The sequence below is a fragment of the Halichoeres trimaculatus genome, unplaced genomic scaffold, assembly GCF_033239565.1.
Source record: "Halichoeres trimaculatus isolate MK-OKI-2021-1 unplaced genomic scaffold, fHalTri1.1 fHalTri1_scaffold_4, whole genome shotgun sequence".
In the NCBI taxonomy this organism is placed as follows: Eukaryota; Metazoa; Chordata; class Actinopteri; order Labriformes; family Labridae; genus Halichoeres; species Halichoeres trimaculatus.
Window position 1 is genome coordinate 5,637,819 of NW_027437182.1, and position 25,056 is coordinate 5,662,874.

The window sequence follows — 25,056 nt, forward strand, 5'->3', positions numbered from 1 at the left end:
AACCTTTATTTGGAGACAATAAGGTAGCAGACAGAGCAAGAATGCCGATATGCTTCAAATCACAACTTGACACAATATTTTTTTTATATAGTACAAAATCAAGCTTTGCGCATATGCGCTTTCTTTGTGTTTTGCTGCATTATTAATCGACAGGGTATAGAAGTTTACAATTGAATATTAATTTCTATACATTCTGAAGAATTTTTTGCTGGTAGACATATAGATATTTTACAGTTTCAGTAAATATTACCTTAAGTAATTCCATCGACTCATTGTTTTACCTTTTATCCAAAACATTACCAGTCTTATCCCAGAGTAGGGATATTTAACACTGGTATCGGATCGGTTTTGGTCAGTTCAAACAGATTTATACAAATCTTATCCTAAGCGAATACAAGAGTGAGATGGAAACAAACTGAAACTCATAAAATATGTGTTATTTATGTTTTTTGTTTTATTGTGATGCACTTTCTTTTCTTCTGTTTTGTTTTCCAACACATGCACAGATCCGACTACAAATGTAGAAGAATAAAGGGGTAGGACTAGAAAAGTTTTCTAACGTCATCCTACACCCTTTCGAACAAGGTATATGATCTATGTTATTAGAGTTGTCTCTTTATTTTTTTTCAAATTATCCTTATTTTTTTAATTTTTGTATTTTATTCATTTTTTTTATTTATTTATTTATTTTTCAATTCTTATTTTATTTTATTTTAATTTTTTAATATATAAAAACGTTGTCTCTTTAATTGTTTTATTTTTCTGCTTAAAACCATTGTACATCTTATTTATCTCTGTATGTTTTTTTTTTTTTTTTTTGTTTTACCTGCTTGAATAAACAAATAAATGAAATGAAAGGAAATGTATTAGTATCGGTATTGGTCGATATCCAAAGTCCAGGTATTAGTATACGTATCGATATTGGTATCGGCACTAGAAAGTTGGATTGGTGCATCCCTAATTTAAGATTTATAATAAACATTTCTGGCATAAGATTCCCTTAACTGTTTCACAAGTTAAGCCAGAGAAAACTTGTTGCCTTGAGTTTGCGTGCGTCCAGCTGCTTTATGAAGTGTAATTGTAAATGTGACTGTGAACTCTCAGGGCGTGTACAATTATCAGGTGTGTGGGATGTAAACAAAAGATTTAACAACACTCATGGAAGCTACTTGAGTATTAACCCCTTACTGCCTGAATTAATTTACAACTATGTTGAAAAAATGCTTTTGCTGTCTTATAGATGCTAAATTGAGAAGTAAATTGAGTAAACCTGAATGTAGCACATACAATAGTTAAAAAAAAAAAAAGTTATATGATTTTTACGGATATGATGAGTTCACTGTTGGACCAATATATTGGGTCATAGTGCATTTGATACGGCCCTTGGTTTGTTTAGAGTATGACTCTTTGGGCATTAGTGGGATACAAAGGTCGTCTCAGCTGCGTCAGGGTATGTCGCAAATTTGTGACAACAGGCATCAAGGGGTTAATGCTGGTACCAAAACAGATGATGTTAAGCTAAAAAGTAGTTAACAGCATGTGTGTCTCTGATCAAAGATGAATGTGAATCAGAATCCTGACAGGGTGAGCAAGGCCCGGCAACTGACGTCATTCCTCAACTCTCAAACCAGCAGGAGAGTTAAGATTTTGCCACAGTGTCAACAGGCAGAGGTGAAATGTGCTGAACTCCTTTCCATATATTTATTTAATGTGACATGTCATCCAGTTGGCCCTGGCGTCATTTTTGCTGTTGAGAATGTATCACTGGAGTTACGAGGGTGTGACCAATCATTAGTGATAAGGTTGTTTAAACAGTCCAGCCTTTAAGACTCTAATCAAGACTGAGAGTCAATCCTTGTTTACCGTCCTGTTTGAAGGGAAACCTGAGTGTATCTGATGTGAAACCATGTGTGGAGACCTCTCTTTGGGAAAGCCACTCAGTTAATTAACCAACCCCTAATCATCCTGAGCTGACCCTGAGCTCTGTGTGGGTTTAAAGTTACCGTCGACCACTTTACCTGTGATGACATTAACGTCAGGATAGGTGTTTTCACACAGCTCCAGAGCCTCGCTGTCCCTCTCGAACGCCTCCCTCAGCTCCTTCTTGACGGCTGCAGATCCACACAGACGGTAGAGACCCACCACCTGGAGACGCACAGACACAAGTAGGTCAGGTAAACATAAGATCTGACATTTTTACAGCCCTATCGATCAAGTTCAATGTCTGCACCCAAACAATGAGCTGGGCAGGAGCCAAAAACAACTGCTGTTAAGCACTAAGCCTGTTTTATTTCAGAGCAACGACAGCTTATTTGGACCACTGACAACATTTTATAGGTTGTTTATATTTCCATAACAGGGCACACTTATTGATTGGGCACTGAAGGTCCCAAATGGGGCAGCAAGAGGAGGCCACAAGCAGCTTTTATGGTTTTTAAAAAAACCTGCAGAGCCAAAAGAAACTTTACTTCATACTCTTAATTTAAAAAAAGAGAGTAAAAGATTCTTAGCCTTATTTTCCACTTTATATCTTTGTGCAGCGGGATTCTGTTTGTAATTCTTGAGTGGTTTTATTCTCTTTCCTATCCAAATTTGGGGAGGATAGATGGAGGCTTGTTAAACTGATCATAAATCCCCAGGACAAACTTCTAGACCTCCATGTAACTTCTCGACTTTTTGTCTCAGCTCACCTAGATTAAAGTCATTCTGGAGCCATAAAGTCTACTTTATCTTTAAAATAAGGACTAAAAAGTTTATAAAATTCTAAACAGTTAAAATCTAGTTGAGAATTACCAAAACAAATAGTTCTTTTAATTTACAAAATGTAACATGAGGTGACTAAGATTTTATTATTTTTTTAATAAATTTGCACATATAATGAAAGTAATTGCTGAAATTGCAGAAATTAAAAAAAAGCTTAAAGTTAGATTTCAAAATATTTGCATTTTTTTGAATTGAAATTAAAAAAAAAAAGAAAAAACAATTAAAAATATTTGCATTTTTTTAAATGAAATTTTTCAAAAAAAATCTGCAAAAACAAAAAACCCAAATATTTGCTTTTTTTAACTGAAATTTTAAAAAAAAATCAGCAAAAAAATAAATAAATTTAAAAACATTTGCATTTTTTTTAAAAAAAAAAGGAAATTTAAAATCTGCAAATACAAAAAATACATTTTAAAATATTTGCAATTTAAAAAAATGAAATTTAAAAAATATGAAAAAATAAAAACGTGAAATTTAAAAATATTTGCATTGTTTTCAAAAATGAAATTTTAAAAATCTGCAAATACTTAAAACAATTTTGAAATTTCACAGTTTTTGAAAGAATACTTGAATTTGATAACATATTTGGATAGTATCTCTCAACTTTTAATTTTGTGTTGTTTACTAATGTCACACCACGTATCAAATATGTATACTGAGCCCACACATTGTCATGTAAATGAGTCCACCCACACAGAATTAAAATCTGTATTTTCTTCCAGATTTGTCTTTTTGTAGATTTAGTTTTCTTTTCAGGGCTGTAAACTTTGAGGTTAGCCACAGATGCATGGAAATTTGGTGGGCTGTTGATGTTGAAGAAGGTGAAGTAGAGCGGTGGCAGGCTTTATAGAAAGATTTGATGAATATTTAGTTCAACAAAATGTTAACACATGATTTTATCTCGTGGCAATGTCTTAAACCATCAATACCCTCTGTAAGAAACATAAAAATTCTTTATTTCAATATCTTTTTATAAAGCTACAAGGAGCCACTGCAAAGGAGTCAAAGAGCCACAGATTGAAGACCCTTGCAAACAAACTCAGCTCCTTAGTGAGAAGATTATTTGTTTCTTTAAAATGCACAGAGGCCTTTAAAATCCTTCCCCTTTGAATCTTCAAGCATTTTGGCATCATCGTCCGTACTTTTGCTGCTGTAATTTTAACCTCTTGACTGAAAAGGAAAATGTGTTTTGAGAAATGACGCTCTGAAGTGTTATAAAAACATCACACCCTCATGAATGAATGGATAAACAAAGAGCTCTTCTAAAAAGCCGGCTGACAGCGCAGCATTAAAAATGAAAGTGATGAACCTTTAATGTGTCTTTATGTAACCCTCCTCGGTGTGACCCTGAGGAACTTCCTTCATCTGAAGCTTGAATCCTGGCACCAGCTTTCTCCTTGTTATGTTGGGATTAGTCCTGGCTTCAGACATACCATAATTTCTCCTACATGTGTCTGTCTGGTATGTGGCATAGCAGACTAGCTGGTGTGGTTGCCCTGGTAACGTGTTAAGTCAGTGGGCTGTGAATGGCGGGTTGGGCCCGGTTCCACACAAACACAGTTGTACACACCCACACACACATGCTGCTGGCCTTCCCGGGCCGCGGCGTAGGAGCACTTTAATGTCGTCCTCGCTGAGCGGCTGTTTGTGAGCTCTGCTCCTCACGGAGCTCTTTCTAAACCTCACGCGAGAGGGAGAGAGGAGCACAGATTAGGCCGGGATTTGGCTTTGTGTGAGAGTAAACAGAAGTCACTGGGCACAATGAACAACAAGTCCATTGAGAAAAAAAAAAGAGTCTCTCTTTCGAGGGGGGAGCTGAGCGCAGGCGGGGAACAGCTGTTACCAAAAAGAGGGCTTGCACTTATGCTCTCTGGCTGCCGGGCAACACGACAGGCGGCGGCAGCCAAGAGCGCGGATATGTGCAGAAGGAGGCCGACACAATGACCGAGAAACCAGAAGAGTTCCCTGGACAGGAATGTGGGTGCTCGCTGACTGTAGGAGCAGAGATGGGATCCGATTTTTTTGGTCAGGGATTAGCTCAAAGACTTTATAGCAACATCAAAGGAAGAGAAGGGCCTGAAAGAAAAGTGCATTTGACCGCACTAATGCCTTGAGTGTTCAGCCAAAGTCAGGCCACAGAGTATGACTCACTGTTCCTCTAAACACCAAATTAAGACCTACTTCCACCTGTTTGACACACTGCTGTCGAGTTTCCAAATACAAACCTAAAGTAGAGCTGCACTAAAACTTTTGTGAGCGCAATTCAACTATCTAAGGACCAAGTTTTTTAGGTCTAAGATGACAGAAAGTTGGGAAAATGCTCATCACAGCTTCTTCAACTTTTTGATTCGCCTCTGTAAACCAACAATTTAAATTCAAAGGCATCACATGAGAAAATGTGGGGAAAAAAGCAGCCAATCACATCTGTTACTTACTAAAGTTTGCAGCTCTCATGCAAACATGGGAGTATGCATGGTACATATATCTAAAAGTCTATAACCGTGAGCAAAAAGAAATTTGTTTTTTTTTTTGTTCGATTTGTTTTAATTTTGTGTTTTTGGTTTGTAAATTAGCAGAAAATGTGTCTCAACCCTTGGCGCATTTGTGCAAGCGCACTTTGAACAATCATTGTTCCTTAACAGCTTGTACAATGGGGACAATTCCTACTGTCCGAAAGCTGAGACGTTGCTTTTTCAGCCAATATGTGGTTATTACGGTAATTTTGCTCAGGCATTTAAGGAAGCCCAGGAATACACACAAAGTGCTGAGTAGATAGATAAAAGTAGCACACAGAAAAACAGAGCCAAGTTGGTCCAAAAATGCCCCAAAAAAGTTTTTTTTCCCTTCATTTTGAACTATTTTACTCTCAAATAACAGGTGGTCAATAAGAAATACTTCCCAGATATTGAAAGCTCCAAGTACTTACGGGAAAGTTTCTCACCTTTTTAAACATAAAGGTCCAGGAAGACTTTTTCAGGTTCATTTTGTCCTAACAGTAGTCCACTGTCAGGCCCCTGCCCCTGTCTGTCCGTTCAGGTTCTGAGTTCAGATGAGTGTTTACAGGGCCTCATTTGGTGGCCATATGGTACTATTTTCATTTGTTTTTGAAATCTAGCTTGTCAACACAGTAGTTTATGCCTAGAGCAATGTCTAGTTAAGATCCTTGAAAGCACAATTGTAAGGGATGGGTACCGAATTAGGTACTTTTATAGGTACCGACCAAATTCTGTCAAAAGTACCAGGTACCGATTCAGGTAAAGTCAAAAGGTACCATGTTTAGGTACCCAAACACATCCTTGTGACTGTAAGAGAGTGGAAGAATAGGCGATTTTCCATGCTGGACATGAACACAGCATTATAAGGTTATATATTAAAGAATAAATATGTTCAATTGAAAAAAAATTATCTACATTATTAAACAAATTGATATTTTTTACCACGTAAACACAAAAAAGTACTGAAAGTTGGTACCGTTGAGTACCCATACAGATAGTCAGGTAACAGGCATCGGTACCATATCGGTTTCAAATATGAAAGGTACCCATCCCTAGCAACTGTATGTTATTCATTTATTTATTTCTTTAATTTTGCTACAATTGTACCAAATTTACTTTTATTTGTATTTGTGCAAAGATGTTGCCCATCTATGTTTTGTATATGTCCAAATGTTATTCCCCACTTGTCTAAATAAAAATTATAAAATGTAAAAAAAATAAATAAATAAGAAAGAAAAAGAAAGAAAAAGAAAGAAATAGTCAAAAGAAAACCTAAACAAGTCAATTGTTTACACTGTGTTTTATACGTTTCCCATATCTTTGTTTCTAGTCTGGTTATGTTTTCTACTTGCTTGTGTGCAGGGGATTATACCAACTACAGGCCTGAGCTATAAATAATAATATTTAATAACAATAATAAATGGTGCATACAGAAGTTGTATAAAAGAATGGACATGAGACGTTGAAGATTAAACAATTGAACAGCGATCCAACAAATGCTGTGAATATAAGAAATGCAAGCTTCCCAACTGACCAATCACAGAGCTTGTAGTTTGCATGGTTTCAATGCTTAGTTACGCTTTAAGTGAGGAACATGTCAAGCCTCTGAGTTGGAAAAAAGCAATGTGGGCGTACAGCATCGAGGTATAAAGACGTACCATTAAAGCCATCAGGAATTAAGTCGCAGTTACAGCTGAAAGTCGGTCTTAATGATGTTTAAATGCTGCTGAACTGTGCTATAAATAGAACCGCAGATTAATAGAAATATACTTAAAAGATTATAAAGTTAATGAGACAAGATATTAAGGGACATGCAGATGAGGAAGAGATCCCAACTCCCTCCAAGCTCATGGTCATTTAGTCTTTAACTGTTAAATACTGAGAGGTAATTAAAAAGCTTATTTTAAAGCTGTGTAAGGCTGTGGTACAAATCCTGCTCCTTTTTATGCGTTGGATTTCACAGGTTGCACAAACATTGCTGCAGCTTTATTTATACGGTCTTAAGAGAGTCATCAACAATCATTTATGAAGCAGAGGTCTGATGTTTGACAGCCCCAAAGCCAGGGATGAACCAAGCAATGTGACTCAAAGACTGACAGGAGCTTTAGTTTGAAGGGTGCATCAGTAAAAACAACAACAACAACAACAACAAAACAAAGCAAAAAGTCTCTGATGTAAAATATATACAACATGTCATAACGTCCGTGTTCCTCCTCGGCTGATGCGTTTGATCATATGTAGGTTACTGCGCTCAAAAACATCTTTTTCTAATGGGCACAGAGTGCTCACATACAAAGCCGCAGCCTCAGACATTGTGTGCAGTCTTTTCAAAACACCCACAATCATCCAGCGTCTTAAAAGCTCGGAGAAGCCCTGAGGACACCGGTTTCTAAGAGTCTCTGAAAAAGAGTCTCCATCAAACACGCACATAATGATTTGTAAGGCACACCGCTGCACGTCTGGCCCTGCGTGCTTTAGTGACACAACCTGCAAATTCCTCTGGGATCTGGTGTCAGCCCTGTCCTAACCCTGTCTGCCTGCAACCTGGAGGAGGCCCTCCACTTGATCTCAGACTGATACCGAATGCAAAACCTATACTCTCAGCCCTGTTGTGTAAGGAGGAAAACAGGAGAAGGGGGTGAGATTGAGACGCACTGAGGGACAGGAGGCTTTAAAATCAAAGATACCAAGAGAAAATTAGGTAGATTTGAGATAGAATTAAATGAACAGAGGAAGTCTGAAGGTTAACGGTAGAAGAAGAGCCTGAGTCAGGTGAGTTTGACAACAGTTCAGTCTAGCCAGCTTCAGGAGGTCGAAGCCACCAGCAGCTCAAACATCTGTCCAGTGTCTGCCGTGTGTTTCCCTTTAAACCAGCACACTCTCGCTGGTATCTTTCTGTCCTTAAGATCTGAAAGCTCCTATTTCAAATTCAAGAGAAGATGGTCTAAACATTAAATATTCAACCTTGTGTAATAAGACTATTTTTGGATGGAGACTGAATGTTCCCAAATATTCACCAGGGCCAGCCTCCAAATGTGAAAATGTGCTGTTTAAACTGAGTTAATACTGAGGTAAGGGTAGTGTTTACAGTCTTAAATCCTCACTGAGAAAAAAGATTTTTACCTGAGGTCAGATTAGGCTCCACGAAAAGTTATACCACTTCTTTTTAGAAGGGAGAGGACCCTGTTGTTTTTACTTTGACACTTTCTCATACCCACTCTGCCACTAAATGGCTTATTTCACCCCTAAACATACTCAAAAACTCACCAAAAGTAGCACACATCTCACATGTGTCTAAAATTTTTATAAAACACCAAACTTCACCCCTTACGTCACATAATTTTCTCTCTAGCGCCACCTAGGCACTTAAAAAAAAACACTAAAACAGCTCTAACAGAAGCTAGGAATGTCGTAGAGAGAACAAAATACGACCTTTCCACATTCTTGGTCCTTTTTCAAAAACTCTCTTCCAAAACCATAACTGGTATGGGCTTGGAAATTGCTGAGATGACAGTATGGACCCTGCTTTACAAAAGCTCTTATGGAATTTGTTATTTTATACCCACTTTTCGAATGAGGGGCCCTCAAAGTCGCTGAATGCCAAAAAAGCTACGTCACCCCTTTAAAATTAATAGGCGCAAATGGATCAGCTCCACGCAAGCTGTGGCATTTGAGCTGATAAACACAAAAAGTTAAAGCCGTACAGCTTTAAAAATGACACGGATGGATTCCTGACAAAATTTACTACAAAAATATCATATTTTTTCCACAGATTTGGGTTAAATTTTGGCATCTATGAGGAGTTGTTTGCAAAAATTCTGTCACTGTCATTCCTCTGTGCAGCAGTTCTGTGATGATGTCACACACTGATTAGGAGTTCCGTGCAGCTGATCATGTGACTCACACAAGGCGGGAAAATGCTGCTTTTCAAACACACCTGGGGTGGGTTTTTTTTGCCTCGTTTGATATTCTTCTTTTATTTATTTAACTTAATTTGATGTGTTTACATTCTGTTTTTGTGGCATTTTTGTTCTTTTTATCATAGAGTTTGTTTCTTAATGCTTTTATTTTTAAATTATTTTCCAGTCTTCAACTATTTCTGTCAAATCCTGTTTTTAATCTTGCTTATTTAAGTCCTCTGTGAAGCACATTGGTTTATATGCTTATTCCTATGTATAAAAGAATAAATCTACAATAAACCAGGTTGAAATAAGCTGAGATTTGAAAATGATCAACGTTAAAGTATCATAAGTTTGTACCCTGGTCTTCTGCATTGTCAGCTGGAAAAAAAAAGTTAGAGATAAACTTTAAGAACGTATTCCCTCGGCTCTCTTTAAGATAAATTGAATATTTATCTGCTGTTACCGCTCCAGCTTGAGGCCCAACATGCTTCACAAGTGATGGAAGGCGGGCTCTGATCTGACACAGCGGCTCTTTGGAGAGGCCTAATGTTTGCCTGTTGGCCCCCAGGCACCCGCTGCCCCTGGCATGCCCCCCTACAGTGATCAGTCAGGAACAGTGTCCAGACACTTTTACTGCCGCTGTCTCAGCTCTAATTAGGAGAAACTCGGCCTCCTGTCTTTCTCTCCCCTCTCGGAGCTTCAAAGAGCACATGAAACGTAAAGGAGGGGGAGCAAACAGAGCTGAAAACATGATCCAGGGGAACACTCCACTCCACCTTCGTCACCAGCACGTCAGCCTCTTCAGCCTCTCTGAATGAACAGAGCCTGTTGCCTCTGCTCACAGCGCTCATCCATTACTCTGACGGGCTGCAGGGCGAGCGTCCATTTGAGCTGAAAGGACGCCGTGAACGTGGGATTACTTTCTCTGCCTGTTCTGTCACTCTGCTACAGAAACGCATTATATAATTGTATCCTACAGCTGTCTTTTCAGATGAATCCCCATCTGCTTTCAATTCACATAATAGGATTGGAGTGGCTTTTATACACGTGTACAGAGTATATAAATATATATATGACTTTTTAAATCATCCTCTGTAGATCAAAGACCATGGATAATCAATTAGTCATCCATTTATTTTGGTTCTAGCATTAAAAATCTGACAAATCATTTTCTGTTTAATGCAAATTTTAATTTCTGTATTTTTTGGATGAAAAGAAAAAACATTTGGGGAGGAAAAAGGATCAAACACTCTTTGTTCTTCTGAAAATAAGAGGATTATAAAGCAGACTGAAGGTGCTGGAGGAAGATGAATCATTTCGACGGATGTCTGTGTTATTTGATTAACGATATGTTGACATGTTTTTTGTTCTTTTTCAATCATGTTTAGTTTCTCTGTAACTTTGCTGGAAGATGCAGCTGGTCTTGGCAAGGATGCTCCTGATAAATAGGTTTTTAATCTTAATGGTTTTATGATGAAATGATATAGCTAACAGATTTGTTGTCAGTTAAAGTCTCCTCTTTGTGTTGTATAACCCCCTGCGCCACTCCTTTGTGAGATTTATATTTATCTATATGTTTTTTTAACTGAAGACAAAATTTGAAACTCTATTTGACAAATCATAAGACATAAGAAGACAGTGTATTGGATTTGTGGAAGTGGTAGCTAGCATTTGTGATTTTGGTATTTTAGTGAAAACAACTGATTAAAGAAACACAGAAATTTATTGGGCACAGTGTCTAAGCGGTCTAGGTCTAGGTTTCCGGGGCTCAAGTCCAGCCTGTGGCCTGTTTCTCATATGTCATTCCCCACTCTCACCCTGTTTCCTACTCTATCCACTTTCCTATCAGCTCTCTGAGTAAACCCATAAAAAGCAGGAATACACTAATTATCAGTAGGGACAATTATCAGCACCGATATTCAGAATCTGTCTCTTTTTTTATCCGATGACCAATAAAAAATGCAGCTGCGCCTTTCTGTCTCCAGCCTTGTCCCGCCCACAGGACCATCTGATTGGCTACACACAGAGCCATCACTTAAGAAACAGCCAATCAGCAGTGAAAGCTGTGCATGCAGTGCTCTCTCACACAATGCTGAGAGGAGAAATTGTGTTGCCGAGCGGAGAAGCTCTGTAGAGCATACGTTTGTTTTATAAGCAAGTAAAGAAACTGTAATAAACATCCCAGTCCCAGTTTTTTAAAATTTCATTTTACTTTATAGGACATGCTGCTGAGCCTGGGATCTCTTCAATAAACAAATGCTTAAAGACATTTTGAACAAAGTTAAGTGTTAAAGTTTGTATTATTTAAAATTTTGACTGCAACATTTTCACTTTTATTGCAAATGAATATTGGTCTACACATTGGTAATCGGCCTCCTCGACGACTAATAACCTGTATCGATATGGGCCCTGAAAAACCATATTGGTGTATCTCTAATAAAAAGCCAAAAACTATTTCAAAAGATAGAAAGAAAGAAAGAAAGAAAGAAAGAAAGAAAGATGGAAAGAAATTTACAAAAGAAGAAGACTTGGTGCCTGGTTAGCACCACTGTATCAACTCGTTAATCAACGTTAACCAAACCTCATTAAAAAAAAAGTGGTTGGTCATGTTGAAACTAAAAAGTTTTCTTTAAGAAAGACTTCCAGCTTAACTCGTTGGAGAAGGGATTCTTGAGTCCTCACTACAATGCGACTTGCAAGATCATTTTTGAAGGTTGCAGGATTTTAAAGGTGAAATAGCATATTTTTTATAAGGTAATAGTTTTCACATGACATCACCTGTACATGTGACAGAACTTGTTTTAGTGCGCATTCACAGCGTGTTAAGCTGCAGGTGATAGATCTGGATCTGCACTGCAAAAAATGGAATCTTATCAAGTGTTTCTCTCTTATTTTAAGTAACAGTTTACTCAATGTGAGCCACATTCACCTTATCATTCTGGAAAATGTCTTGTTTCAAGTAAATCAAAGACAAAAATGAGGTCTGAGTTGCTTGTAGCAAGTCAAGAAAATCTTACAATGGAACAAGAGAAATTTGCTAGAAAATACGCTTAAAACTAGGTTCATGTTATAATACAAATAACTTTTCTCTTGTTCCATTGGCTGTCTTTAAATAACTTGAAACAACAATTTTCTGGACTTGTCAGATGCATACTAAGTCTGAAAAGACATTTTCTTCTTAAAATCAGACAAAAACACTTGTATGGATGGGAAGCAAATTAGGTACTTTTATAGGTACTAACCAAATTCTGTCAGAGTACCAGGCACCAAGACACATAAAATCAAAAGGTACCATGTTTAGGTATCTAAGGTATCCTTGTGACTGTGAGGGAGTAGAAGAGTAGGTGATTTTACATGCTGGACATGAAAACAGCATTACAAGTTTAAATATTACAGAATGAATATGTTAGATTGAGAAATATATATATTTTACTATTAAACTAGTTGATATTTTTTACCACATAAAAGCAAAAAAGTGCAGAAAATTGATACGGTTGTGTACGGTACCGATTGCCAGGTACTGGGCATTGGTACCGTGACGTTTCAAATGTGAAAGGTACCCATCCTTAAACACTTGATAAGATTTCAGTTTTTTGCAGTGTGGTTTATGTCATCACAGTATCCAAACAAAGGCTGTGCCGCGGCTACAAAAGTACAGGGAAACCTTAACGTATTATTCTCTAGGATTGGGACTGAGATTGGCAAAGGTTGAGAAGTACTACTGTAGAGAGACCGTACATCAAGTGAGTAAAAGGTTAAAGGCACTTCAAGATTTAGGGCCTTCAAACCAAAAGACTCCCTCCAGTTTCAACCAGCAGAAACACAAAGCTCGGACTCACCTGGCAGCCTCTCTTCTCGATCTCGTTGATGCACTTGCTTATGAGCAGCGGCACCATCAGTCCCGTGTTCTCCCTTTCCACCACCCGCCACAACTCCACACCAAACACCTGCGGCTCCCGGTCTCCATCCAGACCGCCATCTAGCGAGTTCTGCCACTGCTCCATCAGGCTGAGCTTCACGTAGATCAGCCCACGCGGCTCCAGCTTCACGGCCAGCTGGTGGCATCGCGTCACCCTGAAGAGCGCGGGTAGAACTACGGTGCCGTGGCAGCAGACGCGGTTCTTTCGAGGCGTCGGCTCCCAGCTGAACACCACCAGCTTCAGGTGCTGGGCGTTCTCCAGCTCGATGTTGAAGGTGTGGTCCATATCTAAGAAGGTAGTCCGACAGGTGAGGAGTGCAGTCCGTGCTTTGTTAACCGAGTCCACCTGGATGGCGCAATAAACGTCTCGAGAGTCGATTCGTGGAGGTTTGAGGTCCTCCGCACCGTAAAAGTGCAGGCTCATCAGTCCAGAGATGTACTGGCTGCACTTTGGCTGCTCCGTGAAGCTGTAATGGCGGAAAGCATCAATGTCCAGCTCTGTGCCGTTCAGTTTGGAGCCTCCTCCCTCCACCTCCTTTCCCTTACCCCCCTTCCCCTCGGAGGAGCCGTGCTTCCCAGATTTGGCCACCAGCTCCGGCGAGTCCCCATCGCTGAGGTAGCCTCCTTTACTGGCCGACTTGGAGCTGCCGCTGTTCTTCTTCTTGTTGAAGCTGTGCTGTGTGGACACGCTGCTGTCCAGGTGGTAGCGTGATATCACGTTCCGGCTGGCCGGTCCTCCTCCAGACGCAGCTAGCCTGGGAGGGCCCGAGGGATGAGGAGCAGAGTCCGACCCACTCCCGTTGTTCTTTGGCGAATGGGCTCTGGGCTCTAACTGGCTGCCTCCGTTGTTGCTGTTGGCGCTGCTTGGAGTCCCTTTGACGCTGAGTTTGCGGCTAAGCTCCGGGAGCTTTTTCATCTTCATGGAAATCTTCCTCACAGTGCGCGGAGACTTGATCTTGTCTGGGAAGGACCAGTTGATGGCGCTGCTCTTCTTGGCCGGATTTGGGCTCGAAGGAGGGGAGCTGACGGCGTTGGGCAAGTCAGGAACATCTACGGACGAAACAAGAGAAAAACTGATCAGAGGAAGGACCAAAGTTTTAACATTTTACTGCCAACAACTGCACGTATTCTTAAAAGCCTTTAACCAAGGGACGAACCACCTCACTTTCATGATGATAAGTCTTCAGACAGGAAACAGAGGAGTGCCTGAGCCCTAATTTACAGTCTCCTGGAAACTCCTTCACGGCACATCATCAAGTCATTAGGTTTACATCCAACCCAGTAATCCAGCGCCAGAGATACATCCAGCAGGCCCTGCCTCATAAACACTCAGGCTCTATATAATTCAGGTACATAAACCCAGACAGTGAGCTGGATGATGCTGATGTGGCACCGTCATCAGAGATTCAGTCGATCATTAAGAGTTTCCATGAGACCTCTTTGCTCTAAGTGGACTTCACTCAGTCAGACAGCAGCAAAAACCTGAAGTGGAAAGTTTCCCGCTCCAGGAAAAACACAGCTCTACATCTGTCTAAAGCAGGGGTCACCAACCTTTTTTAGACCATGGATCATTAGACCAATGGATCATGCCTCGCGGGCCGATTTACTTAACTTTGGAGGATCGGTGATCATCTCATCCTTACTTATAAAACTGATCTTATAAACCTCCAGGAAGGTCTGACAGCCAGCCGTTGTTGCTTTTTTCTCTAAGACCCAAAACCCAGGACACTTTATTGATTGTTAAAGTTAAAACATAAAGATTTTATTGTTTCACGGGTATTTTTTAATGATTTTCAATAAAATAAGATTGGAACATTGGGGGTATGTGATGTCGTTCATAAAAAATAAAAATCAGTATCAGCCCAAATCAGGCTTTTTTAAGATCGGTGATTAGCCAAAAAATTGTGATCGGTGCACCCCTACTACAAATAACAACATTTCTCCACATTTAGCTCTAAAACATCACTTTTTATGTAGATTTAGAGAAACATTTGGAAAACAATTTATCAAATATTTTAAATAAATGTTGAATTTTATATCCAATTGTTCAATGCTATGTATAAATGTTATAAACAAATGAGCTGATTTAGCCATGTTTCTAAACATTTAGTTTTCATTCTAAATATTTAGTTGAGATTTCTAAACCTTAAGCAAAGGTTTCTAAATATTTGCTAAGGTTTCTAACAATTAAGTCAAGATTTCCAAATATTGAGGTAAGAATTCTAAATCTTGAGCCAAGATTCCTAAACATTTAGCTACGATAGCTAAATATTTAGCTAATATGCAAATTCACACTACCGCCCGTAGGTGTGGGTACTGAATCAGGTACTTTTGTAGGTACAGACTGAATTCTGTCAAAGTACCAGGTACCAATTCACGTAAAATCAAAAGGTACCATGTTTAGGTACCTAAACGCATCTTTGTGACTGTGAGGGAGTGGAAGAGTAAGTGATTTTCCATGTTGGACATGAACACAGCATTACAAGGTTATATATTGACGAATAAATATGTTAAATTGAAAATAATTTATATTATATTTTAAAAAAATGTTATTTTTTGCCACATAAAGGCACAAAAGTACCAAAAATTGGGAATCGGTACCGTATCGTTTCAAATGTGAAAGGTACCCATCCCTAACCGCTTGCTGGAAGCACCAAAATAAAATTTCGAGGAAGCAATCCCAGCCAAAGAGGATTTTGATAATATCAAGCTCAACTTCTTTGATGTCGGCCACAGGATCTTCAATGGCTGATTTCCCCGACTGTGTCTGACTTTCTCAAAATCAGCTCGGCTGGATGGCTTCCTCAAACTTTTATTTTGGTGCTTCCAGCGGGTAGGAGTGGTAATTTGCGTATTAGCTAAATATCAAGAAATGGTACCTTAAGGTTTAGAAATCTAGACTTTATATTTAGAAATCTTAAGAAATATTTAGAAAACTTGGCTAAATATATAGAATGAAAAATACATTTGGAAACGTAGCTCAATATTTAGAATCAGGACATTTATTTTTGACATTTAGATAAAACATGCATCATTTATATATAATATTTGCCAAATTTGTTTCAGAAATATTTCTTTGAATCTGCATAAAAGTTTATTTTTTAGAGCTAAATGTGGAGAAATGTTATTTGTAGTGTGTGCAACTTAACAATCGGCCCGTACTGAAGTCCTTCATCCATTTTCAAGCTGAAAGACCTTCGTACAATTAAAGTGAAACTTGTGGAATTAAAGGAATAATTCAATACTTAGAATCTTAAAACTGAAAAAATATATTTGGTACACTTTTAATAACATTCCCCCAATAGGTATTTCACTTTTTCTGCACCTCAGAGGGAGTTTTGTTCTGCATTAGTCCATGAAAAATAAAGATGGGCTGAATAAACTTTCTGCAGGCGCTGCGAGGACAAATTTAGAGAGTAAACACGACACCAAGTCTGGAAGTTGATGATTTATTTGGACTCTTAATACCTTCATGGTTTTTAGTCTTTCTGACGGACGCTTCTCTTGTTTTCTGAGCTAATTACTGTCTCTGAATGAACCTGTGAAACAACAGAGTGGCTCTGTAAGACAGAAAAACAGAGCCGGGGAGATACAGAGCTGGGAGAGGAGAGAGACCCTGACCCTGCCAACATCACCAGCTCTATTTTCAGGGGGATCCTGCTGTGCTATTCTGGGGCCAGAGCCCGCCAGTGAAAAGAGGGAGGCAGAGGAGGCGCAACAGGATGGAGAGAAGGGTAAGATGGGGGGCAGGAGCAGGGCAGGGTGTAGCCAGCAGATGGGGGACAAAGGCGCCCCTTGTCCAGGCACTCAGAGGTCTGGATGGTCGACTGGAAGGCTGGCAAGCCGGCTGGTGAATGTACAAATGAACGCGGCTGTTCTCTCACATTCCTCACCAAACCATGTTTAGCCTCCTTTTCCCGCTGGCTGAGTAGGCTTCCCTGTCACAGCTTCCTGCCAATAATAGACACAGAGGCGCTCTGAGAGGCGCTCAGAGAGGGGGACATGGGTGGAGGGCAGCGGAGGTGCAAACTCCCAAAACAACATCTGGGGAGGGGTCGAGTACTCTCAGGGCCGTGGAGTGCTCTGAAACTAGGTTTTCAGGAGGGAGAGGCTGTGAACATGAAAACTTTTGGGCGTCTTATCGACTGCTGATTTCAAGTCCACAGTTTTTAGAAAGTAGATAAAAATAAACTATTACACTTTAAATAAACTATTTGAAGAAGTGTCAAAAGAGTAAAATCCCATCCCCAAAAAATCTATCCCACTTTCTCTCATCCTTTATCTCTTGAGTGACCCGGGTTTCCAATCCACTGGGACTCTTTGAACCAGAAGCTCTGTGAACCTGTATCTAACAAAAATTAAGAAATATTAGTGGACTGTGTTTGTCTACTTTTAAAGAAATATGAACAATGTTGTGTTTCATGTACCTGAGATGTGACGTTACTACAGCTGTGACCTACCATCACCCCTTAATGACAAGTCCCAGCCCAAAAAATGTTCAACTTATTGATTTATTGAACAAAAAATTCTTGGGATTCGACTCTATTACGATTTTTTGAGGTGCAGATTTGATTGAAATTGGGATTCTACAATATTTATGATTTTTGTGATTTCTAGTTTGCTTTTTTAACACCAGACCATGTGAAAAAGTTTGATGATAATGATGTCTACAGGCTATATCAGGAGCCATATTTTCACATAAAATGCATATCATGTGAGTCAGAGAGAAACATGTCACCTGCTGGAGAAAAGTGGTAACTTTTTTCCAATCCAGTTTACAAACAAAGACTGAAATGAAGAATTTGAATTTGAAAAAATAAAAGATTTTTTGACAAAAACTCCCGATTTTGATATTGTCTAACAAAAATTCCCAATATATTGATTTTTCACTTTTTTCTCCCACCCCTTGAAAATATCCTTCAAAATAAAAGCTCGGAAATTTCACTCGGAAATGATTTTTTTTTTGGTTAAAGCAGAAGACACAGCATTCCCTCGTATTCACACTGTGTTGATGTTAGTCTCAAAATGAACCTTCTTTTTACCTTACAGCGTCAGAATCATTTCTAGCGAGGCTTAGCTGACCACCAGATCTAAAGGTTACGGTCCACCTGAACAACTTTCTTGCAACTTTGCTGACATGCTGCGTCACATGTGACCTGCTCAAATGATAAAGGGATTTTGTCTTATTTTCAGTAGAAAATGTCTTTTTATATTTAATATGAGCCATATTCACCAGTCTAGTCCAGAAAATCTTCCTGATCAAGTTATTTAAAGACAAAAATGAGGTCTGAACTGCTTTAAAATAATCTGCCAATGGAACAAGAAAAAAGTTACTTATATTAAGACATTTTTCTAGTTTCAAGCAAATTTTTATTGTTTCATTGGCAGATTATTTAAGTTGTTACAAGCAATTGAGACCTTATTTTTTTGTCTTAAATAACTTGAAACAAGACTTTTTTCCTGACTGATAAATTGAATGTGGCTCATATCGAGTCCAACACGACAATTTTTACTTCAAATAAGACGAAAACACTTGATAAGATTTCAGTTTTTTGCAGTGTGGAGGTGCTGGCCAAAAGGAAAAACTTGCACTGAGGACAATCAGCAGAGGTTTAATCCTGTGGGATGGATGAGACAAAACCGATAACCCTACCTTTTGGTTTACACTTACTGACTTTATGAATCAAAACCAGATCATTTTGATCATTCGATGATTCAGATTTAAGTCAAACTGCATGTGCCACTGTTCAAGAGCAGAAGTAAAATGTAGGGATGCACCAAAATTTGGGCCGATCCCAATATCCGATATTAATATTCCTGTTATTACTGATAACCGATATTTACCAATATCAATATTGGTAAATATATTTTAAAAAGCAATCTCGACACAGATATTGTGTTTAGGTAGTTCAGAGACAAAGAGCGGCATGATCGTGAGAAAAGACGACCATGGAGAGGATCATAGGAAGAAGCGCCTGAGATAATAGTGATCAAAAAAGTACAGTTAGTTTGTTTTTTGGATCAAAAAAAGGAAGAGAGATATAAAAGAAGAGAGTCCACTCTTCTTTGGTAGTTTTGGTGTTTACATAGTCAGAGAGAACAAGATTATTTGGGTCTTGGAAGATGGCTGGCAGTTTATGAGTGAATATCAGCCCACTTTTACACATTGGCCGATGCAGATATTCATACCGATATACTGTGCGTCCCTTTTCAAAAGACTCTTTCCACCGTTGTTGCTGAAGCTTTGAAAAAAAAAACAACCTTCAGGTGTTATGAGCTAACTTCATGTCTAAACGCTTGAACCGTCTCATACACTCAAATACTCCCATCTCACGTGTCAGGGCCTTTAAGAGCCAGAGCTATTGATCCATTCATTTGTTAATCAACATGAACTGGGCCAACGTCCACCAGGCCTGGATCTGCCAAAGTTAATGACTGTTGCTTCACACACACTCACTCTCACTCACACACACATATACACAAACACTTTAAACACACATGCAGCTGTGTCCTCTGTGGTCTTTGGCCTTGTGGCAGCAGCCAGCACAGAAACGTGACACCCCGCTCGCCGAGGTTCAGGGGCGATGGTTTGACACCCAACCCTCCAGGGCCATGTTCCGGGTCAAAGGGCAAAAGGTCTGCATTTCTCTGGGTGACACCTGAGCCGAGTAAACTGTGTCCAACCCCCAACACTTTTAGCACGCACATGCACTCACCCGCTGTATTACTGTGACACAAAGAGAGAGTGCATGTAAAAATGCATGCATGAAGACAAACACACACGCATAGCCTCAATGACCTCGCAGCCCTCCTCAGGCACCCGGTCACTGACACCTCTTAACAAAGCCCAGGAATTTATGATGAAGGCTTTTCACAACGCTGGCACCAGACAGGTGCAGGAGGAGGAGGAGGAGGAGGAGGAGGAGGAGGGACGACCTGATCATTATCAGACATGTCTGATATTCCTTTCTCAGATCCTCTATCACTGAAGAGCCAAAATGTCATTCTAGTAAATAGTCGGATAATGTGAATCGTCCTCCAGTGACACAACAATAGGCGCCGGGGTGGCAACAATGTGTGTGTGTGAAAGAGACAGAGACAGTCTCTGATAAGCCCTGAAGCAGACAATAATCTGCTGTCCCTGATTACCCCTGTAAAACCACTTGCATTCACTCCACTTTAGCCAGTGTGTGTCTGCACAAGCATGTCGGCCAAATGTGTGTGTTAAATGTAAAAAACAGAAAAGCAGCAGGGCGAGCCGATAAACAAGAGGAGTGTAAATAAAACCAGTGAATGGCATACTTGTCCTGTAGCTCCTTGATGCAGTGACCGAGGCCAAACTCTCCGCTGCTTCCTCTCCTTTTTGGCTCCGAATCATTCAGAGCTGGAAGGCCTTTCAGGGGCCGCGGGAGCCCCGGCCGTTTCATTACAATGGTTACAAAACCCCTGCTAATATATCCAAGCATGCAGGGCCTTCTCACTAGCACAACATGGCCCCCTGCCAAAGCTGCCTTCATGTGGCCGGGCTGGCCTACCACTGCAGGCATTCCTCCTCCGCTGTAACTCAAACGGCGGAGTGGGCGCTAATTCTAGACAGCCTGCAGCCAGGCCGGCCCTGCTGCTCTGCAAACAGCCAAACAACCAGGGACAAATCACTGCTGTATTTGAGGAGGGAGGATGAAGCGTGTGTTTTAATCTGAAAACAAACCAAACCTGAAGTTTTAGCTCCAGTAATGAAGCGATAAAACCAACATTGTTCAGGGATTTCAGATCAGAACATCCAATTATTTCTCTTTGAAGTGATGAGACGTGATAATTTAAGTACACACAAAGAGCATAAAGGCAGTTTAGTGTGGGTTGATTTTTCAGATTGGTTTTGATAACCTTCGATTTACAATGAATGGCTACCTTTTAAATCAAAGGGAGTCATGCCCCAAAACATGATCACTTTACGATCTATTGAACTCAAAATGGGACCATAATTGACTAAATGAACCTTGTGCTTTGTTGAAGATGTTGAAAATAGAAACTAAAACCTTAAGCTTGGAGTTGAAACACTTCATGAGGTTTTCTCATCTATTATCATACTTTAAGACTTCTTTTGAAGTTTTCCATCCATCATTCACGCCGCTGACCATCTTCTCTAAACGTTATCCACAGCATCCACTCCAGCATTTACTGGTTCAACACAAGCTGCAGTTCCAGTGTTAGAAACTGGAGCCAATATGGAAATACAAAGACTGCAGGGCCTCATCAACGTGGCTCCAATGCTCATTTTTACAGCAGAACACTTTTGTGATCTATTTCTTTAAACCCATCAATGAGTTAGGCATCATTAGCTGTTTACCATATAGAAAAACCTTCACTATAGCTTAGCTTAGCATTTCCAATAAGGTGGTAGGAGATGCACTTATTCAACGTGTTAAGCCCCAATACCTGGGCTTTAGCATCAGCTGACACTGACAGTGATCTAACTAGGGTGGTATTAACACCCAAACCAGCCCCGAGGAGATACTGCAAAAACACCCAAAGATACTCATGACTGCCATAAAAAGAAGGGTACTTCTTCTGCAGTTTGTCAACCCATTGTTAATCTCTCCTCTCTGGCTTCCAGTGGCAGCTCCAATCAAATTCAAAGCTCTTCTTCTGGCTTACAAAACATTGAGAAGAACATCTCCTGGAGTTGGAGTCCCTTATCCAGGTCTATGATGGAGGGCTGAAAAGTTAGTAGTCTGACTAGAAAGGAGTTACGCCATAGAGATGAAACTTGGAATGCACTTACAGCATGGGTTATTGTCAGATTAACTGACCCTGATGTAGTGTTTAAGGACTTTGAAAAGTAGAACCAGAGACATTTTGTGAATATGGATCAAATTTGGCTCTGTGGTGTTATCAAATATCAGCAGAAAAGGGATTTACCAAAAAGGACATTCCCTCCAACATGGTTGCTACATTAAGGGTTGATACACCAGTTTTATCAACTGTGAAAGAGTGGGCTGCTGAATTCAGGAGGGGTAGGGAGAGTCTTAAAGAAGACCCAAGGTCCGGATGTTCTGCCGCAGCAACAACCCAAGAAAACATCAACTGTGTTGAAAAACAAACTATTCTGTAAGTGTCAGAAAATGTTGAATTGAATGCATGCCAAGTTTCATCACTGTAGTCCTAGTCAGGCTATGAACTTTTCAGCCCACCCTCTGGTTGTGAAAGACGCCTGGTGCTCCCAGCCCAGCGCGGCTCCAAATCTCTAGCCAGACTCTTCTCCTCTGTTGTTCCCAAATCGTGGAATGAATTACCAAACTCTGCACGATCCACAGAGTCCCTTTCTACTTTAAGAGATGTCTGATAACTTATAGCACTTTGTCACACTAACTGAGGTTTTCCCTCTTGTCTAAATTCTTGCTTTTGTTATACATCGCTTTGGACAAAAGCGCCTGATGAATGAAACTGTAGAACTGGAGTTTGTAAAGACTAACACAAGCTTCAGTATTTTTTGTACGAGAGTCTGAGACAGAGCAGGTTTGAGAAAAAGCTGAGCAAAACCCAGACATTTTAGGGAATTTTATTAGGGGTGGGAGAAAAAAAATCAAAAATCGTTATATTGGGATTTTTAATACCAAAATTGTGATTCTTCGTCAAAAAAATATTTTTTTTAGTCTGTAGACATCATCATCATCATCATAATCATCATCATCATTTAACTTTTTCCATGGTCTGGTGTTAAAAAAGCAAACTAAAAATCGTAAATATCGAACAATTGCAATTTAAATCGAATTGGCACCCCAAAAATCATATTAGAACTGAATCACGAGAATAGCATATCATCCCTGCCCTAAATTTTATAAAATCACCTTGGACATAATTTTACAACCAAATGGGAGGACGTGTCCTGATTAAAAAAATGACATGAGGTCACTTTAGGTTAACACCAACAACATTCTCTCTTCACTGAGACTGAAAGTTGTGTTTAAGTAATTTCTGGCTTTCCTAACTTTATAAATCTCCAACACTAACAGGAGTTACACTTTAACTGTAAACCTCAGTTGTGGTTAAGTGAGGAATTAAACTTCTACATTTTGTTGGTTGTTGTCAGAGTTGTTGGTGGAACAAGCGTGAAATACCTCCAAACTGCTGACCCGCTGTACTTTTCTTCCTTCATGCTATTTTAACTCTGCTGAGCAAAACATGCAAACACGAGCAGAGAACTGAGTTGGATAGATCTGTACTGTGGATCTATGTCTCTGGTTCTAGTTCTTAAAATGTGAGGTTTTTCTGAACTGATTGACAGGACAAATCCACATGAAGACTTCCTCTTTGACCCAGCAGAATCAAACTGCTTTTTTATTATCGGTAAAAACAAAAGAAGGTCGTAGGCCGCCCAATAATTGTTGGGGGTTATGAGCATAGAGGAAAATCTGTCAGCAAGAGCCAGGTCAGGATCAGTTTCTCTTCAACCAAACTTCAGATGCTGTTATGACCACCCAAGCATGCATGACCAATTAAGGGAGGATTATGCATCAGTGTTCACAGATAAAAGTCTTCACTCATCAAAACAGACACCAGAAGACTTTTCCACAGCTGCTCCTGTGCTGAAATGAAAAACAGACAGGGAGAAGGAGCCCTGAGAGAGCTATGTGACCCGTACTTCACATCTCGCACTAAGCTATGGAATCTGCTCTGGTTTTTGAAGTGCTGCTCTCACAACATCGCTCCTCTGAGTTGTTGACTTCCTCCAGACCCAACCGTGCAATCGTCAGCCGAGATTAGATTCCAGATCCCAACTCTGGGGCCTGAGCTCTCTTGTAACCTTAGCAGCTGGAGCCAATGCTGAAATGTAGCAGCCAGCGTGACCAAAACAACCCCCAAAAATAGCTCTGATCTGATCTGATCCTGAGCGCCGGCCAAGTCAGATTCCCCCAAACAGGCGCTAAAGGAACAAGAGATCGGGAACGCAGAACGCTCACCACCCCCAAAGTCCATCAATCATTATTCTCCACACAAACAGAGCATTCAGATGGACAAAAAGTCAGTCAATGGGCAGCACACGAGGAGTCTGGAGTGTATCCGGTGAAGGAAAAAGAACCAGCCAGCCGCACAGAGGAGAGCTATAGTCACAGAGAGTCATCTACATCTGCACTGCTTCATTAAGTCAGCAGACGCTCTTATTGGGACTCAATCAACGAAAGAGCTGTCCAGTGTTTGGCACTTTGGATAGAGTGGGGTCTGTATGGGCTCATAACTGTGATAAATCTGAAGAAGAAGACACAAAAGAGGGGACTAAAATAGTTTAGAGATTAGCACACGGGCAAGAGGGGCTTCTGGATCTGCGTCGAACAAGGCAAAAAGTACAAACCAGTTTTCAACTTTTCTGAAAAAATGTTCATTCTTTGTTCTTTAACAGAGCTATTTTGATTCTGTGGTGCAGAGATGAAAACTAATGCAAAGTGTTTGAGGAAAGAATTGATACTGCTTAGTTTTCCCAAGGTCAGGGGTCAGGTCAGCTAAAGGTGTATCAACCTGTGCTGGTTTTGATTGTGTTTTACTGAATTTGGTCGTACTTGAAATGAGACAAGCGCAAGTGACAAAGCCGTTGCTGGACAAAGTAGATTCAGAAAGCCGAAAAACAGCTTCAACAACCGAAACACTGGACTGCTCTAGTGTCTTAAGCAGAAAAAAGAAAGCGACCATATTTTGGCTTAAAAAACAAGCCCACTGATTGACAACTTCTTGCGTCGATCAGTGGGCGTTCCTCTCAAACAGCTTTAGCTCAGCATTAAATATTTATCTGATGAGGAGAATTTAACATAAACTTTCTCCGTTATCAACTGACATGTTCAGCTGAAGGTGTCCAGTTTACAGGGTCACTCTTAAAACTGTGACGCTGGAAATGATTCGGTACCGATGCCTGGTGCCTGGCAATTGGGATTGGTACACATCGGTACGAATTTTTGTTACTTTTGTGTGTGTTTATGTGGTAATA

General features: G+C 39.9%; 1 protein-coding gene across 2 annotated transcripts in view; it reads right to left on the reverse strand.

The window, feature by feature from the left end:
• syde2 (synapse defective 1, Rho GTPase, homolog 2 (C. elegans)) overlaps positions 1–25,056 on the reverse strand; it is an 81,095-nt gene that overhangs the window by 29,699 nt on the left and 26,340 nt on the right. For both annotated transcript variants that reach the window (XM_074668298.1, XM_074668297.1), the window contains exons 4-5: positions 13,000–14,129; positions 2,019–2,145 (exon numbers count right to left, since the gene is read on the reverse strand). In XM_074668298.1, coding sequence (XP_074524399.1) covers positions 2,019–2,145; positions 13,000–14,129 — 1,257 coding nt within the window. The remainder of the gene's footprint in view (positions 1–2,018; positions 2,146–12,999; positions 14,130–25,056) is intronic.